This window comes from Dama dama, chromosome 29 (genome assembly GCF_033118175.1).
Source record: "Dama dama isolate Ldn47 chromosome 29, ASM3311817v1, whole genome shotgun sequence".
Lineage (NCBI taxonomy): Eukaryota > Metazoa > Chordata > Mammalia > Artiodactyla > Cervidae > Dama > Dama dama.
The window spans coordinates 19,759,194-19,780,806 of record NC_083709.1 but is presented as its reverse complement, the minus strand read 5'-3'; the positions used below and the strand labels follow the sequence as shown (position 1 = coordinate 19,780,806).

At 51.5% G+C, this 21,613-nt stretch overlaps 2 protein-coding genes across 8 annotated transcripts in view; one reads left to right on the top strand and one right to left on the bottom strand.

Annotated features, from left to right (window-relative positions):
* Positions 1-8,605, top strand: part of PNOC (prepronociceptin) — a 29,485-nt gene extending 20,880 nt beyond the window's left edge. The window contains exons 3-4 of one of the 2 annotated variants that reach the window (XM_061132261.1): positions 3,182-3,575; positions 8,182-8,605. In XM_061132261.1, coding sequence (XP_060988244.1) covers positions 3,182-3,575; positions 8,182-8,267 — 480 coding nt within the window. In that variant the 3' untranslated portion in view covers positions 8,268-8,605. Of the gene's footprint in view, positions 1-3,181; positions 3,634-8,181 lie in introns of both variants that reach the window. The other variant, XM_061132262.1, reaches the window with a different exon arrangement.
* Positions 8,606-10,588: 1,983 nt separating this feature from the next.
* Positions 10,589-21,613, bottom strand: part of ZNF395 (zinc finger protein 395) — a 48,796-nt gene continuing 37,771 nt past the window's right edge. For 5 of the 6 annotated variants that reach the window (XM_061132912.1, XM_061132908.1, XM_061132911.1 and 2 more), the window contains exons 5-10: positions 18,724-18,959; positions 18,045-18,145; positions 17,120-17,402; positions 15,457-15,549; positions 14,420-14,523; positions 10,589-14,229 (exon numbers count right to left, since the gene is read on the bottom strand). In XM_061132912.1, coding sequence (XP_060988895.1) covers positions 14,118-14,229; positions 14,420-14,523; positions 15,457-15,549; positions 17,120-17,402; positions 18,045-18,145; positions 18,724-18,959 — 929 coding nt within the window. In that variant the 3' untranslated portion in view covers positions 10,589-14,117. The remainder of the gene's footprint in view (positions 14,230-14,419; positions 14,524-15,456; positions 15,550-17,119; positions 17,403-18,044; positions 18,146-18,723; positions 18,960-21,613) is intronic. The other variant, XM_061132909.1, reaches the window with a different exon arrangement.

Here is a 21,613-nt window from a genome sequence, read left to right as displayed (position 1 = left end):
ATGCTGCAGTCTGTGGGTCGCAGAGTCAGACGCGACTTAGGGACTGAATGACAATGATGACCTTTAAATTCTTCTGAGGGACCTAAGGCCCCCACCCAGGTGGAGGATGGTAACTTCAGGCTGAGCACAACATTCCTGGAACATCTGTTACCACCAGCCATTCAGAACAAAGTCACACACCCTGCAGCCTTCATCCCAAATCTTGCCTATAAAAACTTCTCCCCGAAATCCATCATGGAGGTCCGGGTTTTTGAACAGGAGTCACCTGTTCTCCTTGCTTCACAGCACCCCAAGAAGAAATTAGGCAGAGGGGATGGAAAGGAGATGGCAGATTTACATACTGAGTGGATGGAGAAATGGGGTCCTGAGAAGGGGAGTGCTGGAGAGATGTCCAGGGTTCTAAACCTGAACCAGCTGGGGAGTAAGGTGACATTCAGAGAGAGAGACAGAGCAAAAAAGATAGACTTGGGGTGGAAAAAAGTAGGAGTGAAGTACTGATATATATGCTACAATCAGTAGTTCCTTCAAACTTGTTCCACTCATACTGAAAAAGTATATCAGATAAGAATTAAAGTCACCTGCTAGTAACAAACACCTGAAGTGACATCTTTAATAAGATGGAGATTTAGGAGTTCTCAGGGGGCCTAGTGGTAAAGAATCCACCTGCCAATGTAGGAGACTCGGGTTCTAACCCCGAGTCGGGAAGATCCCCTGGAGGAGGAAAAGGCAACCCACTCCAGTATTCTTGCCTGGGAAATCCCTCGGACAGAGGAGCCTGCTGGGCTACAGCCTACGGGGTCGCAAAAGAGTTGGACGAAACCTAGCAACTAAACAACAATACCTGGTAGTCCGCTGGTAGGATGCCGGGCTTTCACTGTGTGACCTGGGTTCAGCCCCTGGTTGGGGAACTGAGATCCCACAAGCTGCACTGTGTGCCCCACCCCCCAAAAAAAGACAGAGATTTCATTCCTCACACACAAGTCAGGAGGAGAAAGTGGGAGATGCTGAAGTGGAGGCATGAGCAGGACCACATCTTGGAGCAGCTTGGCAGCAACAAAAGGAGGGCAGGGTCAGAGTGGTAAAGGCAAGCAGAAGTCAGGCTGAAGGACACGCTTTGAGGATTTGGTGGAACAGCTGGTGAAGCCTGTGATTTAAGCTGCATGCATATCTCACTACTCAGTTAGAGATCAAGTTGGAAACCTTGCCCATAGAGGCAAGCGTGCCACTCTGAACACCCGGGTGGGAGTGTTTGCTCCCCAGAGAGCCCCAATGGGGCACGCATGCATCTTCTCATATCCTGCGCCTGCCCAACCAGAGCAGTAACTCCTGATGCCCCGTAAGCCAGGCACAGACTCCCTAGTTTGGGACTCTCTTGGTACACCAAGAGAGATTAAGACTCCAAGCTTCCAATGCAGTGGGTGCAGGTTTGATCCCTGGTCCAGGAACTAAGATCCCACATGCTGCATGGTGCAGCCAAAAAAATTAAAAATTAAATTTAAAAAAAGGACTCCAAGGTTTGATGAAGGGCTCTGCAGCTTCCTGCTCACCATGATGTCAAAGTCAGGCTGAAGTGGGGTTTTCATCTGACCCCAAAAACACAGAGAGGAGTGTTTGGGGTAAAGTGTGTGTGGGTGCTCAGTCGTTTCCTACTCTTTGCGGCCCCACAGACTGTAGCCCACCAGACTCCTCTGTCCATGGGATTTTCCAGGCAAGAATACTGGAGCAGGTTCCCATTTCCTTCTCCAGGGAATCTTCCTAAACCAGGGATTGAAGCTGTGTCTCCTGTGGTTCCTGCTTTACAGGTGGATTCTTTATCACTTGAGCCATTCAGGAAGCCTGAAGCCAAAACAGTAGGGAAAAAAACTTGGAGGCAGAGGCTTCCAGGAGATCCAATCAAAGACAGGAATGTGGGAGGGAAGGGTTAAGGCCAGGGCTAGTCAGGGAGGTACGGGAACATCATGGTCAGGCTGGTGGTCTAGACGAGAGGTGGGAGATACCAGGAGAGACAGAAGCTGCAGGGGTTCCTAGGGAGCTGGCAGGTCCACTGAATTGTGTCGGACAGTCCCAGATTATCCAACTTGTCTATATCTCAAAGGGTCTTAACCCCCTTTTCTACTTTTTGATTGGCATATAGTTGATTTACAAGGTTGTATTAATTTCTGCTGGACAGCAAGGTGACTTGGTTATTATATATACAATTTTTTAAATATTCTTTTCCATTATGGTTTATCCTAGGACATTGAATTTAGATCCCTAGGCTATACAGTAGGACCGTGTTGTCCACTCATTCTGTATGTAATACTTAGCATCTACTCACCCTAAACTCCCAGTCCATCCTTCCTCCACCTGCTCCTAACCCTTGGCAACCATAAGTCTGCTCTCTATTTGATCCCTATTTTCTATAACTGATGTACTGATAGTGATGATGAATGTATGCAAGGTGAACAATGAATCACACCAAGGTTGATCTTTACCAGGTGACCTTAGAATAACCATGCAGATTTAACTGCGTGACCACATGCTTAACATCCCCAGTTTCTTAAATCACTCTGACGTCTCCCAGGCCTGATAAGAGAACAGAATAAAATGTTTCTTTCTGGATGACCCTGATGAGCTGTTTGGCTCCAAAAACCCAACAAAGACTATAACTCTGGGCATTTTGTTAACTTGCTGAGTCACCTGGGTAACAACCTCACATCTCTGAGCCCCAGCTTTCTTTGTGAAATGACAGAGATGGGCCAGTTCGTTTTCTGTTTATTTCCAACTCTTAAATTCTATGAACTTAAGTAACTATATGTAAAACTGCTCCATGGTACTGAAGCGGTGCTTCAGAAGCCCTTGCACTGATTGATACCAAAATAGATAATGCATGCATGCATGCATGCTCAGTCATGTCTTGACTCTTTGCAACCCCATGGATTGTAGCCCGCCAGGCTCCTCTGTCCACGGGGTTATCCCAGCAAGAATACTAGAGCGGTTGCCATTTCCTCCTCCAGGGGATCTTCCCGATCCAGGGATCCAACCCGCACCTCCTGCTTCTCCTGTACTGTCAGGCGACTTCTTCACCACTGAGCCATCTGGGAAGCCCTAAAACAGACAACCAAAGTACTTGATCTCCTCATTGCCTTGGACTAACAGATGTCCCTGGTCTTTCTCCTTCCTCCAACCTCTCCCTTTTCAGGTGTGCATCCTCGAGTGTGAAGGGAAGGTCTTCACCAGCCCTCTCTGGACTCCATGCACCAAGGTCATGGCCAGGGGCTCCTGGCAGCTCAGCCCTGCTGACCCAGACCACGTGGCGGCTGCTCCGGACCAGCCCAGGGCCTCTGAGATGCAGCATCTGAAGCGAATGCCCCGGGTCAGGAGCCTCTTCCAAAGGCAGAAGAGGACAGAGCCCGGCCTGGAGGAGGCGGGGGAGATGGAGCAGAAGCAGCTACAGAAGCGGTTCGGGGGCTTCACCGGGGCCCGGAAGTCGGCCCGGAAGCTGGCTAACCAGAAGCGGTTCAGTGAGTTTATGCGGCAGTACCTGGTCCTGAGCATGCAGTCCAGCCAGCGCCGGCGCACCCTGCACCAGAATGGTAATGCGTAGCTGGAAGGGGAGCCCCTCCCGGCTGCACCGTCCACTGCAACCCATGAGTGAGTGGGGCCCCAATGAGCTGGGGGCAAGAAGAAACCTCCTCTGCCCCGTCTTAACCTTCCTCCCTGGCGGGGGGAGACATGTTGACACCCAGACACATATACAGACTCCACACCACTTCCTTCAGGGGTTCAGCTCCTAGGACTGCTCCAGCCCACCTTTTTTTTTTTTTTTCTTTCTAGGAGCAAAAATTTTCCTGGGATTGCTCCCAGCAGCTCACCACTGCGGTGAAGAGACTGGTTACCATGGGGATAATAGTAGTGTGTTAAGATAACTAATTCCTCTATGGCTCTTCGGGAGCTTAGTTACTATGGGGACAGTGAAGTGGACCAAGCCTCCTATCTGGTTGCCATAGAAACCACTCACTCACCTTTCCCCTGAGACTTTAAGGACCCAGAGCTGGACCTGCACTTAGCCATTTGCAGAGTCTGATTTATGTGTGTGATGTTGCTGTTTCACCTTCAAAGATGGCTTAGCTGTCCCCTCCCCTACTCCATCTCAAGGGGACTGACTTCCACGGCAACCTTTCAACTTTCACACTCTGCCCATCAAGGAGCTCTGGTTAGGACCAGTTCTTGTTAGGACACCTTCTGTGTTTCTTTCTCCCACACGTCACTTGTTCACCTGATCACTTTGCCACAGGTGGGCTGGTTCTTTGCAGCTGATGGCACCTGCGCAAGGCTTTGATAATCTGGCCCTAATGACCTCAGTCACTTTTAGGAGAGGGACTAAAGGATCATCATTTTTCCTCACTTTTTGCCTCTTTCCAGGTGCCATTTCTGGTTTTTTGTTTGTTGGTTGTTGTTTTTAATTTTTATTTATTATTTTTGGCTGCACAGGGTCTTCGTTGCTGCTCATGGGTTTTCTCTGGTTGCAGCAAGTGAGGACTACTCTCTAGTTGTAGGGCACAGGCTTCTCACTGTGGCGGCTTCTTTTGTTGCAGAGCACAGGTTCTAGGGTGTGAGAGCTTCAGTAGTTGTGGTGTACAGGCTGAGTTGCCACACAGCATGTGGGATCTTCCTGTACTAGTGATTGAACCCATGTCCCCTTCCTTGGCAGGCAGATTCTTAACCACTGGACCACCAGGGAAGTACCCAGGTGCCATTTCTGTTTTGTGTTTGCTTGCTTGCCCTTCCTCCTATCTCCCTGCCTGTCTGTTCTTAGTCCCCCAGGCACTCATTTATACATGTACCTACAATGCAGATCAGATCACAAATATCAGAGATCCTAACTTATTTCCCAGTCATTTCAAACTCGGCTTTCCTCAGCCCATTAACCTATACATAACTTTGAGTGGCAGAGGGAACTAGCACGATGAACTTTTCTGAAAATATAAGACAATTCCAATCATTAAGCGTATGTGCCTTAATTCATATGTAGGAATATGATTATCTGCAGGATCTCATCTGGGCTTCCCTGGTGGCTCAGTGGTAAAGAATCTGCCTGTCAATACAGGAGACATGGGTTCAATCCCTGGGTTGGGAAGATCCACTGGAGGAGGAAATGGCAACCCACTCCAGTATTCTTGCCTGGAGAATCCCATGGACAGAAGAGCCTGGCAGGTTGCATGCAGTCCATGAGGTTGAAAAGAGTCAGACAGCACAGAGTGCGCAGGCTCACATACAGTATCTCATATCTCTCCTTAAAGAGAGAAGCTTCCCCTAACAGAATGAACTATTCAGTTGGTCAGAAACTTTCTGCAAACGTTATTACCCAAGTGGGGGCTTTTGCTTGACGCAGAGGCATAAAAGCAAGGTTTGTGCATGGGCTCTTTTACTTTGCTTCCTATATGTCAAAGGTAGCCAGATCGTTAATAATCTTCCTTCAATGTATATTAATCCACATGTGGATCTTGAGCACCCACAATGCAGCAGGAAGGCAGCCCACATAAGACTTTGCAGGTAGGCTGGCTTGTTTGCAAAATGCCCATTGCCAAATACGGGTATATGTATTCAGTGGCGAGCCAAAGGCTGCCGTGTTTATTTTAGCAGAATGACTAATCTCTGAAGGCCCTGAATTAACCTACACTGGTTTTGAAGTCATATTCTTGGATCCCTAATATGCATTCATTTCTCCAAAGCCATATCTACACGGGACCTAATAAAAAATCTTTCAGAAATGGCATAGGCTGAATTCTTCTAAATATTAAAGACATTCCTCTTCTTTTTAAATTTTTAATTGGAGGACAATTGCTTTACAATATTATGTTGGTTTCTGCCACACATCAACATGAATCAGCCATAGGTATACATAAGTACCCCCCCCCCCCCCCCGCCAAACCTTCCTCCTAAACTTTAGGGACATTATTTTTTTTTTTTTTAAGGTACATTATTCTTTAAAGGGACCATCAAGACACCCTGAAGACACGTCTAAGTCTGAACTATGACCATTTACCTTATAAAGACAGTTTCAAATCAGTCACTTTAGCAGGAATCAATTTAGTTTTTAGAAAAACTATTTGAGCCCCTATTCAGGCAATTGGTTTTTCTGGTTTTCTATTAAGCCTCCAACTGAGAGGCACTGGAACATAACCGGTAACCAGCTTCTGCCTGTGGCTTTGCTTAAGATATAAAGTTCTTGCGGGAAACGCTGGTGATATTAAGCAGCTCATCTGGGTATTATCGATTGCTCTCCTCCTGCGACCATCTTGCTGATTCTTTTTTCCACACATTCACGGCTGCTGAGTTCCAGTGTGGATGTGTATTTATGAGTCCCTTAAGCCTGTCTTTATTTGCCTGTACACACCCCAGCCAGCCCCACACATGCTTGAGATTTCTCCATGGCTCGGGGACTCCTATTGCCAGAGCTGTTCTGGACACCAGAGACACCCAACACCAAGCTATGTTTAGAATGCTGGAGGAAACGGCGCCACCCACCACATGGGACGTGTGTGTGCGCTCAATCATGTCTGACTCTTTGTGACCTCATGGACCACCAGGTCCCGGTACCCATGGGATTCCCCAGGCAAGAATACTGGAGCATTCTTCCTCCTCCAGGGGATAGGACCCATGTCTCCTGTGTCTCCTGTATTGGCAGGAAGGTTCTTGACCACTGAGCCACCGGGGAAGCAAACGCTTGGGATAAAGAACCCTTATTCAGAAAGCGTAATGATGTCCTAGAAGGGAGGGACACTGGCATATATGGAATCTAGAAAAACAGTACAGAGGAAGCTCTTTGCAGGGTGGGGATAGAGACGCAGACAGTGGAGAAGGGACTTGTGGACACAGCAGGGAAGGGGAGAGAGGGCGTGAACTGAAAGAGTAGAATTGACCACACACACTGTCGTGTGAAACAGCTCGTGGGAAGCTGCCGTAGGGCACAGGGAGCTCGGCTCAGCGCGGTGATGGCCGAGAGGGTGGGATGGCGGGGAGGCGGGAAGGGGAGAAGTTCTAGAGGGAGGAGACATGTGTGTGCTTATAGCTGATGCACTTTGCTGTACCGCAGACACTAACAACATAATAAAGCAATGACACTCCAATAAAAAATAACAAATGGAACCAAAAAAAAGGGACAGTGGGGTGCAGGACCAGTCCTAGAGGGACCTGTGAAGAGTACGCTACGGAGCCCGATACCTACCGTCCTTTTGCCTGGCCCTGTGCTTCTCTCCTCTCTTCCGCTGCCCCAGACCTTGACCTTCTAGATGATGGAGAGTGAGCAGATTCATTCCTGGTGAGGAATCAGTGAAGTTAGCACTTGTAATATGAGAGAGCCACAAATGAGGGCTCTTTTTAGCCTGAAGAAATGAATTACTATACAGATTCCAAATACTGATACCAGTGATAAGAGAACTGTTTCTGGGCAGGAGGTGTGCCCTTTGTTCTGTTGGTTCTGACGCTAGATTATGGGCCAGGGAAACAGGTGTGTAGAGGGAGTCAGGGATCCCTTCTTGCTGCTTTTGGGGCTAATTATGTGGATTATAAAGCTTTTTAAATATATATGTGTGTGTGTGTGTCATTTACTTGGCCGCACTGTGCAACATGTGGGATCTTAGTTCCCTGACTAGGGATTGAACCCGGGCCCTCTCCATTTAGGGCTTCCCTGGTAGCTCAGCTGGTAAAGAATCTGCCCGCAAGGCAGGAGACCCCCATTCAATTCCTGGGTCGGGAAGATCCCCTGGAGAAGGGATAAACTACCCACTCCAGTATTCTTGGGCTTCCCTGGTAGCTCATATGGTAGAGAATCCACCTGCAATGTGGGAGACCCGGGTTTGATTCCTGGGCTGGGAAGATCCCCTGGAGAAGTGCATGGCAACCCACTCCAGTATTCTTGCCTGGAGAGTCCCAAGGACAGCGGTGCCTGGTGGGCTACAGTCCATGGGGTTGCAAAGAGTCAGACACGACAGCGACTTGGCACAGCACAGCACCCCTGCATTTACAGCACGAAATCTTTACCTCCAGACCACCAGGAAAGTCCCAAGTGATAGTTTTTCTTTGCCTCTTTTCTATTTCTCAGGCACTAGGGAAAAGCGAATTGAAGGGTCAGAAAAACTGTCGGACTTGCCACTTTAATCTGCCATTCATTTGTCATTTTAATTTATGTCTCCCCAGGTGTCCGGGCGATCCCCAAAGCAGCATGTCTCCAGCCCCAAACCTGCCGGCTGGGCATCAGGACGCCTCCCTCCCCAAGGCACTGAGGCGAGCCTTCGTTCCAGGCCGCCGCCCCAGGGCCCTGCGCCATCTGGTTGTCTTTCCCTCCCTGACTCCTCCTGGCCCCTCCCCACCCATGGCATGTTTCATGACAACCCTGTGGCTACATCAGAGTGTATTTTTGTAATTCCTCCAGCTAACATTTAAACGGCCCCATCTCTCCTTCTCACCCACCTCTTCCCTCTTTGAGGTGGTGGGTTCAAGAAACAGGAAATCAAGCCTGGGGTTTTGACTCGTCACTGCCGTAACTTGTTTGTAACAGAGCTGTTCTTTTTGACCGATTGTTTTAAACAGATATTTCTCCATTAAACTTCTACTGAGCAAATGGTTAGTAAATGGGTTGGCTGTTTCTTTAACTGAGAGCACAGGCTCCAGACATACCGTCAGAGCTGCCTCTCCTCGGAGCCAGAGGCCAAACGCAGGCGACTCTGTTTTATGTGAAGTGTGTCGAGCAGGAACACCCCGACTGAGCCGGGTCCCCAGATCCAAAGCCCACAGCTGCGTGATTGGGCCCAGCGGGCGCGACGGGGGACGGGCCAGGCTGCTGCGCCCACCCTCCGTTTCCGGCTCACTAGAAAGTTGCATCTTTAACAATTTCCAGGTGATGTAGCATTTGCTGGTTTGGGACCCTCCGGACGGGGTCGAAATTAACTCAAAACATGTTAAGATGGATAGTATCAGTTCAACCTCTGGTCCACCCAAATGGAGTGACTGAGGTGGGTCAAACATCTATACAGACAGATAGGGGGCCGTGGGAAATCAATAGGGAGGGTAAGGTGCTCTGCTGGGGAACTCGGGGGAGGGGGCACCTGGTGAGGTGAGGGGTTACTGGAACCAGTGAGGACTGTAGCTCCCTCTAGTGGTCAGGAGGGAAACAGCCGCTCACTGTGCAAGGGTAGTACCGTGGGCGAGGTTGAACAACTCTCTCCCTTCCAACTCTAGCCTGGCGTCTCCGGTTGGTCAGACCCAACTGAGAGCCAGAAAGTTAGGGGGTCCTCGGATGCAGCCACAAAGGTGGGCCTGGGAGGGTCCAGAGCTGCAAATGGACAATGTCCAGCCCAAAGGCAGTAAACCCCTTTAAAGGAGGGGTGGGGGAAGGCGGGCCGGGGTGGTCTCCCACAGGCTGCTGAGCTGGACTGACTTTGGCAGAAATCTAGTTCTTAGGTCTTCTCAGAGCAGCTTCATACCTCCCCGCTGGGTGCTGTGAGGAGGTCCTAGAACCCCCTCCCAGGGCGAGATAGAGCTTTCTGTGCCAGCCCCCCTTCCACCCAGGCCAGCTCTGAACCAGCCACATGGGCGATCACAGGACACAAAACCCACCGGTTGACCAGGGGGTCGGGGGGCGGTGGCAGCCCCTGTTACTCCCCAGGGCTAGCAAGGCACTGCACAAGTAGGTGGCGGCTCATTCTCTCCTTAGGCGCTCGCCGGCTCCCCAACAAATTCAGGTCCACAGCCGGGAGCTTCTCCCCATTGTCAACAATGCAAGCAAGAGAGAAAATGGTTATTTTCCTAAATCAAGGAAATCATTGATGTAAAAAGTCAAAGAACTAGTGGTTGCTTTTATGAGGAAAAGAGGAATAGCGCCTTGCTAAAGGGCTTCCCTGATGGCTCAGATGGTAAAGAATCTGCCTGCAACGTGGAAGACCTCGGTTTGACCCCTGGGTTGGGAAGATCCCCTGAAGGAGGGCATCGGAGCCCACCCTAGTATTCTTGCCTGGAGAATCCCCATGGACAGAGGAGCCTGGCAGGCAACAGTCCATGGGTCAAACAGAGTCGGACGTGACTGAGCGACTATACAGAGGTACAAGGGCAGTTTCTGGAATGCTGGCCACGATCTGTTTTTTGAAGGAATGGTGGATACTTAGGTGTTTGCACTGTAATAAACCATTAAACTGTAAAAATTAAAATTAGAGATTAGGAAGAAAAAAAAAAAAAAGAAAATGGTTATCTCCTAGATTACAATCCTAGTGCCATTATTTCCCGGATGATGACTTCAGGCAAGTTTTCTAACCTCTGGGCCTCACTTTCCTCATCTGTAAAATGGGAATGATGAAATGAAAATAAATTGATAAAATTTAAAAATAATTTTATTTTAAAAATAAAATAAAAATGGGACTGACAACAGTAATTTCTTCGCGGGTTATCCATGTAAGCACTTGGCCAGGTCCCTGATAATGTTGCCTACTGTTACTATAAGCAAATGAGGGTGCACACTTCTCCCCTGGGGCTATTGCTTGCTTAACACCAAGGACAATGATAATCTTATCCTTCGCAGGGAAAGAGGGTGGAGGGACAGGCACACATCAAATCAGACAATGTACCATTTTATTCCTTATAAAATATATTTCATATTGTTGCTGTAAAAACATTATATTTCACATTTTTAAAAAAATTTTTAACAGTAAAAATAATACTTGGAAGACAGCTGGGGGAAAAGGCGCCAATAAAGACAAGTTCACAGATGGGATTTATCTCCCTCCCCTCTTTTTTTTTTTGGCCCCTGGTAAAGTCAGAACCTGCGAGGACCAGAAAGTAACAGGACAGATTTCTTCCGACAAGTCAGAGTTTCCACATCCAAATCCATTATGTTCTTCAAAGAATCTAGCCTCAGGCCAACTGCAACACTGTGGATGTTGCTCAGAATGTGTTCTGAAATTACACGATTGCTTTCACAGCCGGCTCAGAAGTCAGATTATTAAATCTAAGCCATTTTACTCACCCGATGGTCCTTGTGTTCTGCACCTGTGACCTCATTTGACCACCAGGAAATGGCAAGTCACTCCAGTCTTCTTGCCTGGGAAATCCCACGAACAAGAAGAGCCTGTAGGGCTACCACGAGGTCGCAAAAAGTCAGACGGGACCCAGTGACTCAACCACTACCACCACCCTCATTCACTGGACTCTCTGCACTGAAGGCGCACGGGTGCAGATTCAGTATCATTAAGGCTGCTCAAAGCAGGCACTAGACTCCAAAGGTACTTCCAAAATATTGTGAATAAGCATAACATCCCCAGAATAAAGAGTTTCCCAAGACGCTTGCTTTCCCAATCCGTCCTGTTAGTTTCCAAAGCGCACCTGTCGCCTCTTACCTTCCATCAGATTCTGCCTCCCAGGATGGGCCGGGAAGTAGGGAGAAATACAGAGATGAAGAAAACAGGCGTGATGGTGGGATCAGGTCACAAACCACCCCCGGCCCTCCGAGAAGAGACGAACGGGACAACCCCGGGACAGACCACACGTCAAGAACCCACACGACAGCCACAGATGGAGCAGTGGGAGGAGAGAGGCTGGAGGAGGCCACCACCACCAGGAAGGAGGCCGGAGCAAAGGCCGCCAGGGAAAGCCGCACCAGAACATTAAAAAAAAAACACAAAAAACCTCTGTTTTGAAATTGTTGCATCAATTTCTTCTCTCTTCCTTTTCTGCCCTGTGCAGCTGTGACACAAGAAGCCCGCCTTACTTAGAGAAAATCTTGATATCCAGTTGTACCTACACGGTCCAAACTGAGGGGGAAATGAAAACAGCGTCTCCAAAGGTGAGGCCCAGCAAAAGCTCTGAGTAAGGAGGAAAGGGGAGACGCTGCTGGGCAGAGCTCCCCCCACCCCCGTCTCCAAGGCCCCCTCCCCACACGGGTAGGACCTGCAGGGCACAGGGCGGGAAGCGAGGAGTCAGCTTTGGGAAGCTGGGAGCTTGAAGGAGCGGGAGGGAGAACCCAGCACCTCTTGCTGGCCTGATCTCCAGCTTCACCGAGGGACAGAATTCCACATACATAATTTTTTTTTTTTTTTTACTGAGTTATAAAAATATACCCCATCACCACCAAAGACACTCATGTGTAAGAGTGCTTTTCCCTTCTGTCACCAAACCCAGGTCACCATCACCCTTCACACCATCACACCCCCTATTCCCCTGTCTGCCGCTTTCCAACACGCGGCGTGTCACAGACGGAAAGGCATCTATCGGGTTCCTGCAGCCAAGTGAGCCCGCCTGGACGGGAAGGACAGCCTTGCTCACAGCCAAGGGCTGGACACCGCTGTGCAAGCCCCAGAGAGCTGGCCTAGAGTTCCCTGAGCCCCTGACATTTGGGACGTGGGCCCTGAGGAGTCCCTAAAACCAGTCCCGCTCGGCAGAAAGGTGAGGCTTTTAGCCAAAAATGTGCCCTCGATCAGCCCTGCTCACCCAGGCACAGAAGCCCCTTCCTCCACTTCTTCCTCCTCAACAAAAATGGATTCACGTATTTAGCTCTCAAGTCACGCAGTCCAGGGTCCCCTCCATTCCCGAGGTCTCCAATAGATGCTAAATCAACCCCAGTTCCTGTCACGTGACCTCCTCAGGCCCCCTAATCTGCCCCATCCCACCTTCAGGCAGAAAAGACGCCCAACTTGGACTCCGGCAATTGGTGATGGACAGGGAGGCCTGGCGTGCTGTGGTTCATGGGGTTGCAAAGAGTTGGACATGACTGAGCGACTATAATGAACTGAACTCACCTCCTCAGGCTCCCTAACCTGCCCCAACCTGCCTTCGGGCAGAAAAGACGCCCAACAGGTGTCTGGGAACATGACACCACATCCAAGTGACCCTCCCCATCACACTGACTGGACCAAGCAGAAGCCCCCTGAAGAGTCCCGTCCTGCCTGTCACCTTAGGAAGAAAACCAGATGGTCCCCAAAGGGCCAGGTGAGCCCGTGGAGCCACGGGACAGCTCTGCACCCCTCTCACCGTGGCAGAAGCTGCCACCTACCCTTCTGTCTGTTCTCTTCGCCAGCCCGGCCCTGTGGCCTTGGAGGAACGTGGGAAAATCCCTGGTTCCCATGAGACAAAGTGGGACCTACCTCAGGGCAGGATCTCTCGGCCAAACAAAGGGGGAGTCTTTAGTCAGAAAGAGGCTCCTGAATATACCGTAAGTGTTTCTGGGGGGGGTGTCTTCCAGAGCTGGTGGGGAGGGGTGGGCATGGGTTCACTCAGGGAACAGCGAAGCACTCTCGCCGAGTACTACACCATCTGGTCTCTTGTCAAGGAAAGAGTGAGCAAGGTAGTCTTGATCTGTCACGCTGTAAGATGTGAATTCTTTCTAGCCTTTTGGCTCAGCTTCCTGACTGTCCCAGTCTTTTCACAAACCTACGAGTCTGGGCTTGGAGAAGAGGCCATACCGTATCTGTTGGGCTGCAACTTGACCTGAGGGACCCCAGATCGGAGCAGCTGGCACCGGAAAAAGGGCTTTCCTTGGACTCTGATGGAGGCTGCTGGGTGAGGACAATCTCTCCCTCCTCCTGGATCTGAGTGGAGAAAGGGGGCCGGCTGCACCTCAAAAAGCTCACACATTAGCCCCGTCTTCCCACCCCAGCCTCAGCAGGTCCTGTTCTCTGAGTCATCAGCCAGAAATTTCTTTTTCTAAAAAAAAAAAAAAAGTAAATCCATGTTGCTCACAGTCCCTTCTGGAAGAGTGGAGAAAGCAAAGAATCCACCAGCTCAGCAGGAAACACGATGAGCTGTCCCTTCCTTCCATACGGTACACATTAATCCCCTAGGGAGATGGGCTGTGGGGAGGAGAGGAAGGGGAGTCGTTTCTTTGGTCTCTGGTTTGCTGCAGAATACCCTTGGTCAGTTTTGGCTCTCTCTCATTTTAGGGGAAGAAAAAAAAATAATTTTTTTGTTTCTATTTTTTTTTTTTAAAAAAACTAAAACATTCCCATGAGGGAGGGGAAAATGTTTTGAGTATTCAACCTTAGCCAATAGAGCCCAAACTCCCCGTGTGTCCACTCTGTAGCTTTTAGGCTTCTGCGGTGGGCTTGGGACCCATCTGCCTGTGTCCCTGGGCCGCCGGGAGGGGCCGTGGTTCAGTCCAGGAAGCGCTGGCAGGCCTTCTTCCAGCGGCAGGCGGTGCACCACTGGTCCCGGTGCTCAATGCCGTACACCTTGCGGCACTTCTTAGCTTCCCCGCGGGCTTTCCTGCAAGCCAGGGTGATGAGGGGATGGTCACCCGCTGGCCAGCCAGCAAGGGGAACCACCAGGGCCGGAGGACCGACTGCCTCCCTCGCATCTGAGACGTCCCCCCACCGGCTCCCTGGGACCAACCCTGGGGACGAGGGGCGGGTGGGGACAGGAGCCCCCAAGGAGATCTCGCGAGAGGACAGCTCACCTGGTGGTGCTCTGGGCCCGAGGTGGAGACGTGACGATCAGGTGAGACTTCATGGCAGGGGGCGGCTGCTGGGGCTCGCTGAAGCTTAGCGACCGGCTCCGGACCTGGGCACAGGGCAGAGGGGCTGTGAGCACAAAGGCAGGCGTGCAAGGCAAAAGGACCCCACCCCACCCTGTGCCAGGAGGCCTTCTCTCGAAGGAGATTTCAGCCAGAGGTGAGCAGGGACCAAGGAGGGAGTGGAGGCGGAGAGGGAGGAGCCAGCCTTGGGAGGCACACTCCAGCCAGGGGAAGGGGCTCCAGGCAGGAGAGCCACTCGGCTGGGCCCCCTCACAGGCTGCCATCTGCAGGTTTAGAAGAAGCTGTCACACTGGGGCAGAAAGAGGGACGGCACAGCCTCAGCGGCACCTTCAGGCACATTGGCGTTACAGTGTGTGGTGATGCCTTCCTGCGGGAGGCGTTTCAGACTGCAACACCCTAAGGGTCTCTCAGTCGTGTCCAACTCTTTGCGACCCCATGGACTGTAGCCTGCCAGGCTCTTCTGTCCATGGGGATTCAAAATAACTTCCGATTTATTTCAGTTTGGGGGCAAGCAACCTAAGGCGCTGATCTGCAGTGGCCCAGGGAGCTCTGATCCATCTGCACAGCTTCCCACATGCCCCTCTCTCCTTTCTCACCCTCCCTCTTCCTCTCCAGCCTCCCCATGTCCTCTCCCTCCTCCTCTTGGCATCAAAACCTTACCAAGCACCCCCAGGGGCTCAGGGCTAAATAGGGCACTGATCCCACCTGGCCTCATGATCTTGGCAATAAACTGGATCTGGGTGCTCCTTGCCAGCGTGCCCCTCCAACATTCTATGGGCGCCTGTGACTCTCAATGAGGGGGGGTGGGCAAGGGTAGGAAGACCTTCAAGAAGCTGGGCTGCAGGGGGCAGCGAGCTCGGGGGAAAAGGCCTCCAGCACCGGGTGTGTGTGGCTGAGCCCTCAGCTGTTTCTGGGGCCCCTGGAAGGGCTGAGGGGCTCGAAGCGCTGGGCACACTCACCGGGGACAGGGAGGAGGCGCTGGAGGGGGCCGCGGCCCAGCTGATGCTGGTGTAGATGTGCGGGGAGACCGGGATCTGGAAAGGGGGCAGAGCCTGTGGAGACAGAGCGCGTCGGCCCAGGACCAGCTCAGGAAGCTCCCGGGGCCCCCTTCCCACCCCGGCGTCCTCACAGTCTGCAGCGGCAGCTGCACCTCACACTAAAGTGCTGGGACACCCCAAAATGCTCCTCCTGAGAGAAACAGCAGAGCACCGGCTCTCTGGAGTCGCCTTTGTCTCGGGCTCCAGTCTTTTTCTGGAGCCCTCCTCTTGGAGCTGGTTTACGTGCCAGCCTCATGACTTAATCATCTCCGCAGATTAACTTCTTGGCAGGATCACCTACCAAGAACACACTCAGGGCAGCTCCCCCAGAAATACAGCCTTGTGAGTGGGGGCACAGGGCCCACACTAAGCACCTGCCACCCCCTGGGGCAACCGCGTGGAAGCAGCAACTATCCAGGTCAAGGTTTGTTTCTAAAATCACCAACTGCCCTCTCCAGGTCTCATGTCACAGGGACAGCTGGTGGCCTGAAGGGCCACCTGAGTTGAAATAGCTGAGCGACCACTCATGACCATGCGTTCTAATGAAGAGGAGAGCTGGCTCGCTCTCTAAAGGCTTTCTGACGGAAAGCACTGCTTCTTAATTACTAACTTGCAAATCAGCCTACAGTCGGAAAAAACCAAGCAGTAGGCATCAAAGGATTTTAAGAAAAACTTGCACATGGCAAGCAGAGTCTTCGGTACCTACTACATGCAGTAAAAACCATCCTAAATGCCACCAGCTCCAAGACTGCTTTCCCAACCCAATGGGCATAATACTACCTTGGTCTTTATGGCTATTGTTGTTTAGTCACTAACCGGTGTCCGACTCGTGAACTGTACCCTGCCAGGCTCCTCTGTCCATGGGATTTCCCAGGTAAGAATATTGGAGCCGGTTGCCACTTTCTTCTCCAGAGGATATTCCCAACCCAGGGACTGAACCCAAATCGCCTGCATTGGAAGGTGGATTCTTTACCACTGAGCCACCAGGGAAGCCTGGTCCTTCCTGTACCCACAACGATGGCTTGTGCCTCCAGTAAGATGTTTTAACTACTTATTATAATTAATCATAGTTACACATTCATTTCTCTCTCCAGCTAAAGTGTACACTTCACAAGCTCAAGAATTATGTATCTTATTCTATCTGCAAAGCTTACCCTGCAGTTTGACACATAGTAGGTATTCAAAAACTGAGTGTCAGACTATTTAATGTAGTACCATTCTGGGAATTGGAGATTTGCTCTCAGAAACCCTACTACACTAGTCTATCCCCTTTTATAACCAGTGGTGGACCAAGTCCCCCGTCCAAATCCATCAACCTGGTTACTCAGGGATTCAGCCAGATTTCTTAACCACTGGATTCAGCCAGATTCAGTAACCACTCATGACAGTCACCAAGGTACAACTCTGGAATTCCTGTGTTTACTGAGTGTGAAGTCACTTTCCTTATAGAAGTAAGAGATGGGTAATTCAGCTGAGGACTCAGCTTCCGATCAGTGCGGTCAGTGGCCTGTGATCAGGCTGACCAGTGACAGACACTGAATGCCCTCCTGGTCCCGAGGCTGAGCTCTCAGGGGGGTCCCCATACCTGGTATGCATGGTCGGCCTGAATGTGCCAGAAGGAGCCAGGAGCTGACTTGCTGAGAGCACCGGAGGGCAGGTAAGACTCCAGGCCAGGGTGATCTGGGCCTGAGGACTGGGCTTTGGGAGGAGGCGGTGGGGGCAGGATGGTGAGGGGCGGGCTGGTCACGCTGGGGGTCGGAGCCGGGTCGGCTGTGGGACCGCCAGCCGCAGCAGCTTCCCCCTTCATCTGCACCTCTGTGTAGTAGAAATCCTCCTCCCGCTTGAACTGGTCGGAGTCCACGGTGTCCCTGCAGGGGACGGAGATGCAGTGACAACCAGGCACAAGCTGCCCTGATCCAAACGCAGGGGACAGCGGCAAGTCACAGGAGAAGCCCAGGAGGACATGCGGGAGCCCAGGTCCTGACACGGGCTCCCAGGGATCGCACCCTGGCACGTCAAGGGGGATAATTTTCCCTAGCCCCGGAGGCTTCTCCTCTGGCCAGATCTGCTTCACGCTTTGCTCTGGTCCTCTCTGGACCCCACGCACTCGCGGCCACACTCTCCGGCAGGGGAAGGACTGTGAGTCGGTCCCCTTGGCCACCTGCAGCCCCGGCTCCGGGTATCAGTGCAAGGGGAGCCCCGGCTCCCTAAGGGGAAGCAACAGGCGCTAAGTAACTAACCACCCTCTATCTGCCCAGAACTGAACCATCTTCCTTCCGGGGTGAGAAGACATACCCATCAACAACATCCACACCCACCGCCGCAGGAGGGCCTGCTTCCCAGCAGAGATCCCCGCAAAGGGGCTGTCCACAGGGCCCGGGATCAGGGTGGGTGGGGCCCTCGGCCAGCCAGTTTCTCAGAAGTATTTGGGGGTGTGGGTCTCGGGGAATCAGTGGGTGGAGGGCGTCTGCAGAACGCCCTAGGCAGAGGAGCTCTGCGCGCGCACCTACCCTAGGTGGAGGGCTTTCACGTGTCGTTTGATGCCCACGATGGAGCGCAGGACTTTGCCACAGCTGGGCCACAGGCACTTGTACATCACCTTCACCGAGTTCTGGAAGGAAAGGAACACGGGATGAGGAGGTCACGTCCCCCCACTCAGCCCCCTCCCAGCCACACCCAGTGGGGTTCCAGTCACATCCAACAGGACCCAGCAGAAGGCTCAATTGAGTAAAGGGGTTCCCAGAGACCAGAGAGACTGACAAACAGGGGCAGAGAGCTGGTCCTGGGGGCTGGCATTGGTCTAGAGTGGAGATGGGGGTGGGCTGGGGGGCAGGGGAAGACCTGATGGAGGTCTCTGCAGGAGAGCTGGGTTGGGCAGAGGAAAGAAGGCCAATGATGTGGCATTGGAGAGGAGGGGCGGGCTTCTGGGAATATCAAGAGGAAAGAGCAGCAGCAAAGGAGAGCTGAAATGATGGCCCAGGGCCTGGGACTCCGAGCTCCCAATGCAGAGGGCGCCGGGGTTCAATCCCTGGTTGGAGAACTAGATCCCACATGCTACAACCACGATCTGGTGCAGCCTAATTAGTTAATTTTTAAAAAATGGATCACTGAAATAGGATGGAGCCTGAGAAGGCCCGGGACCCAGGTCTGGCCCCTCTGCGGCTGAGCTTGGAAGCTCAGGTCACGCACCTTTCTTTTTCGGGGAGCTGGTTCATCCAACAGGAAAGCGTCCGGGTCGGTCTCAAATCCGTGATCCGTCTGGGGAGAGCCGAAGGCGTCCCCCAGGTACTTGGGGCTGGCCTGGGGGTGGGGGGGCGAGGGGGTGGAAACACCGCTGCTCCCGCTCCAGTGCCCGCTGGTGGTGCTGCTGCCGCTGTCTGACACGTCGCCGCTCTCCTTCCAGGGGTCGCAGGCCGTGCGGGAGGCTAGATGGGAGGAGACAGAGGATGCTCAGCACCTGCCCTTCTGCCCACGCCAGGGGCCGTGCGGACCGCCCAGGTTGGGGGCAGGACACTCTAGTTCAGAGTCTGGGTTCCTGGGCTTCCCTAGTGAATCAGTGGTAAAGAATCCACCTGCCAATGCAGGAGACACGGGTCTGATGCCTGGTCTGGGAAGATCCCACAGGCCTGAGCTCTGGAGCCTGGGAGCTGTAATGACTGAGGCCCGAGCACCCTGGAGCCTGTGCACTGCAACAAGAGAAGCTGGCTCACTGCAGCTACAGAGAAGCCCCCAGCTGCCACAACTAGAGAAAAGCCTGAGCAGCAACAAAGACCCAGCACAGCCAAAGACAGATAAATAAATAAAAATTATTTTCTTAAAAAGGCTGGGTTCCTGAATCTAATGCCGGGTTCTGCTTGCCTGGCTTTGTGCTCCAAGGGGGAAAAAGAAAAACCAACAAAGTACCCCTTCCCTAACAAACCCCTCCCCTTTCTGGGCTTCAGTAAAAATGAGGAATGGGTCCCTTCATTGCAGCACCGTCTGTGGGTGGCAGACTGCTCTGTTCTCGCGGACCCTTCCTGCCACAGCTGTGCTGATCATCACTGGCCGCCAGACGCACTCTGGAGCTGCATTTTGTGTGCAGGTGTCCCCCAGTTTTTGAAAGTTCAATTTATACCTTTTCTTTCATATGCAAGACCTGTAGTCAGCCCTCCAAATCCCCCGTTTCTGCACTGAAAATATTTAGGAAAAAGAATTCCAGAAAGATCCCCACAGCAACACTTGCTGGCCACACAGCAACTAAACATTTAAACAGCAACATTTAAAAGGCATTTACATTGTCTTTCCAACTACTTACAACGTTGTACACAGCATTTACCTTGTGTTAGGTGTTCTAAGTAACCTAGAGATGATTGACCATATGCAGGAGGATGTGCATAGCTTACATGCAAGTGCAATGCTGTTTTACACAAGGGACTTGAGCATCCATGGATCTGGGTATCCACACGGGTCCTAGAACCAATCCCCCATGAATACCGAGTGGCAACCTTACGTCAGGACCCATTTTCACTAACCGAAAGAAATCTAAAGAGGACTTTCACTTTATGAAAAAAGGTGACAAGAGGATTCAGTGCTGGTTCTGCAGCAAGCTGTTATGGAGGCAGGGCACCCCAAACAGTGACAGTGGCCCCCCCAAGCCCCTTCCTAGGAACCACACTCAGCATCTCAGCACCCAGCTCCCAGAGCTTCGAACTGAACCTGCGAATATCTGTGCTGTATCACAACGTATTTTGTGCATCCATTAGCAAGAGGCGTCCTAAGGTAATTGTTTCTTTGCCTGATACCATTTCAGTTCTCGAAAGTTTTCACAGAAATGCTCTGCTTTCAGATAGCAGGGGAGACCTGTATTATTAAAGGAACGATAAGCTAATCAAAAGGTACTTCTCACTTTAAAGGCAGGGGGAGAGCAGAGAGAGGGGAGAGGAAAGCCTCTCCTGCCCCCACCCCGCCCCCACGCACAGGCAAACGGGCTGGGGACCACTTGGGAAGTCTTCCCAGCTGTGGAGTAGGATGCAGAGGCCAGGAGAAGGGCTTCTTAACCAGGCTTTCTTAAAAGATGCCTTTTGATCATTTAAACCCAGGCAAGTACATCAAAACCTTCGTGAGAAAAGCAACCATTCAGCCAGCTCTCATAGCCGTCGGGAGGTGAAGTCTTTACCAGAGCTGGCTCCTGCTTTTATCCACAGGGAACATGTTTAGAGCAGGAAAGACAAGCTCTGAGAACAGTTCAGACTCATCACGAGATGACAGGAGGCCTGCATGCCCAACAGGGCCTGAACTCGCTGCCCTGCTCCCAGCAACGCGTCTGAACAGGAAGATCACAGTCAGACGTGTGAAATTTTCAGTTTTTATTTTATTTTTAATTTTGTTTTTAAACTGCCTCCCTTTGGGTTGCTTTAAGCCCAACCCAGATTCTTCCATGCCTAGGCCATAAACCTGTACTGACAACTTATTGACCAGAGACCCATTAATGTCTTTTGTTATCCGAACATTATTGATGAGATGTTTCAGTATTCACTGATATAACAAATCGGCAGTCACAGGCATTCAGTTCAGTTCAGTTCAGTCGCTCAGTCGTGTCCGACTCTTTTTGACCCCATGAACCACAGCACATCAGGCCTCCCTGTCCATCACCAACTCCCGGAGTCCACCCAAACCCATGTACATCGAGTCGGTGATACCATCCAACCATCTCATCCTCTGTTGTCCCCTTCTCCCCCTGCCCTCAATCTTTCCCAGCATCAGGGTCTTTTCAAATGAGTCAGCTCTTTGCATGAGGTGGCCAAAGTATTGGAGTTTCAACTTCAACATCAATCCTTCCAATGAACACCCAGGACTGATTTCCTTTAGGATGGACTGGTTGGATCTCCTTGCAGTCCAAGGGACTCTCAAGAGTCTTCTCCAAGACCACAGTTCATAAGCATCAATTCTTCAGTGCTCAGCTTTCTTTATAGTCCAACTCTCACATCCATACATGACCACAGGCATTAGGTTCTGCAAAAGTTTTCTGGTCAATAATGTGCTAATTTACACCATTTTGTTGTTGCTGTTCAGTCGCTAAGTCGTTTCTGACTCTTCTCGA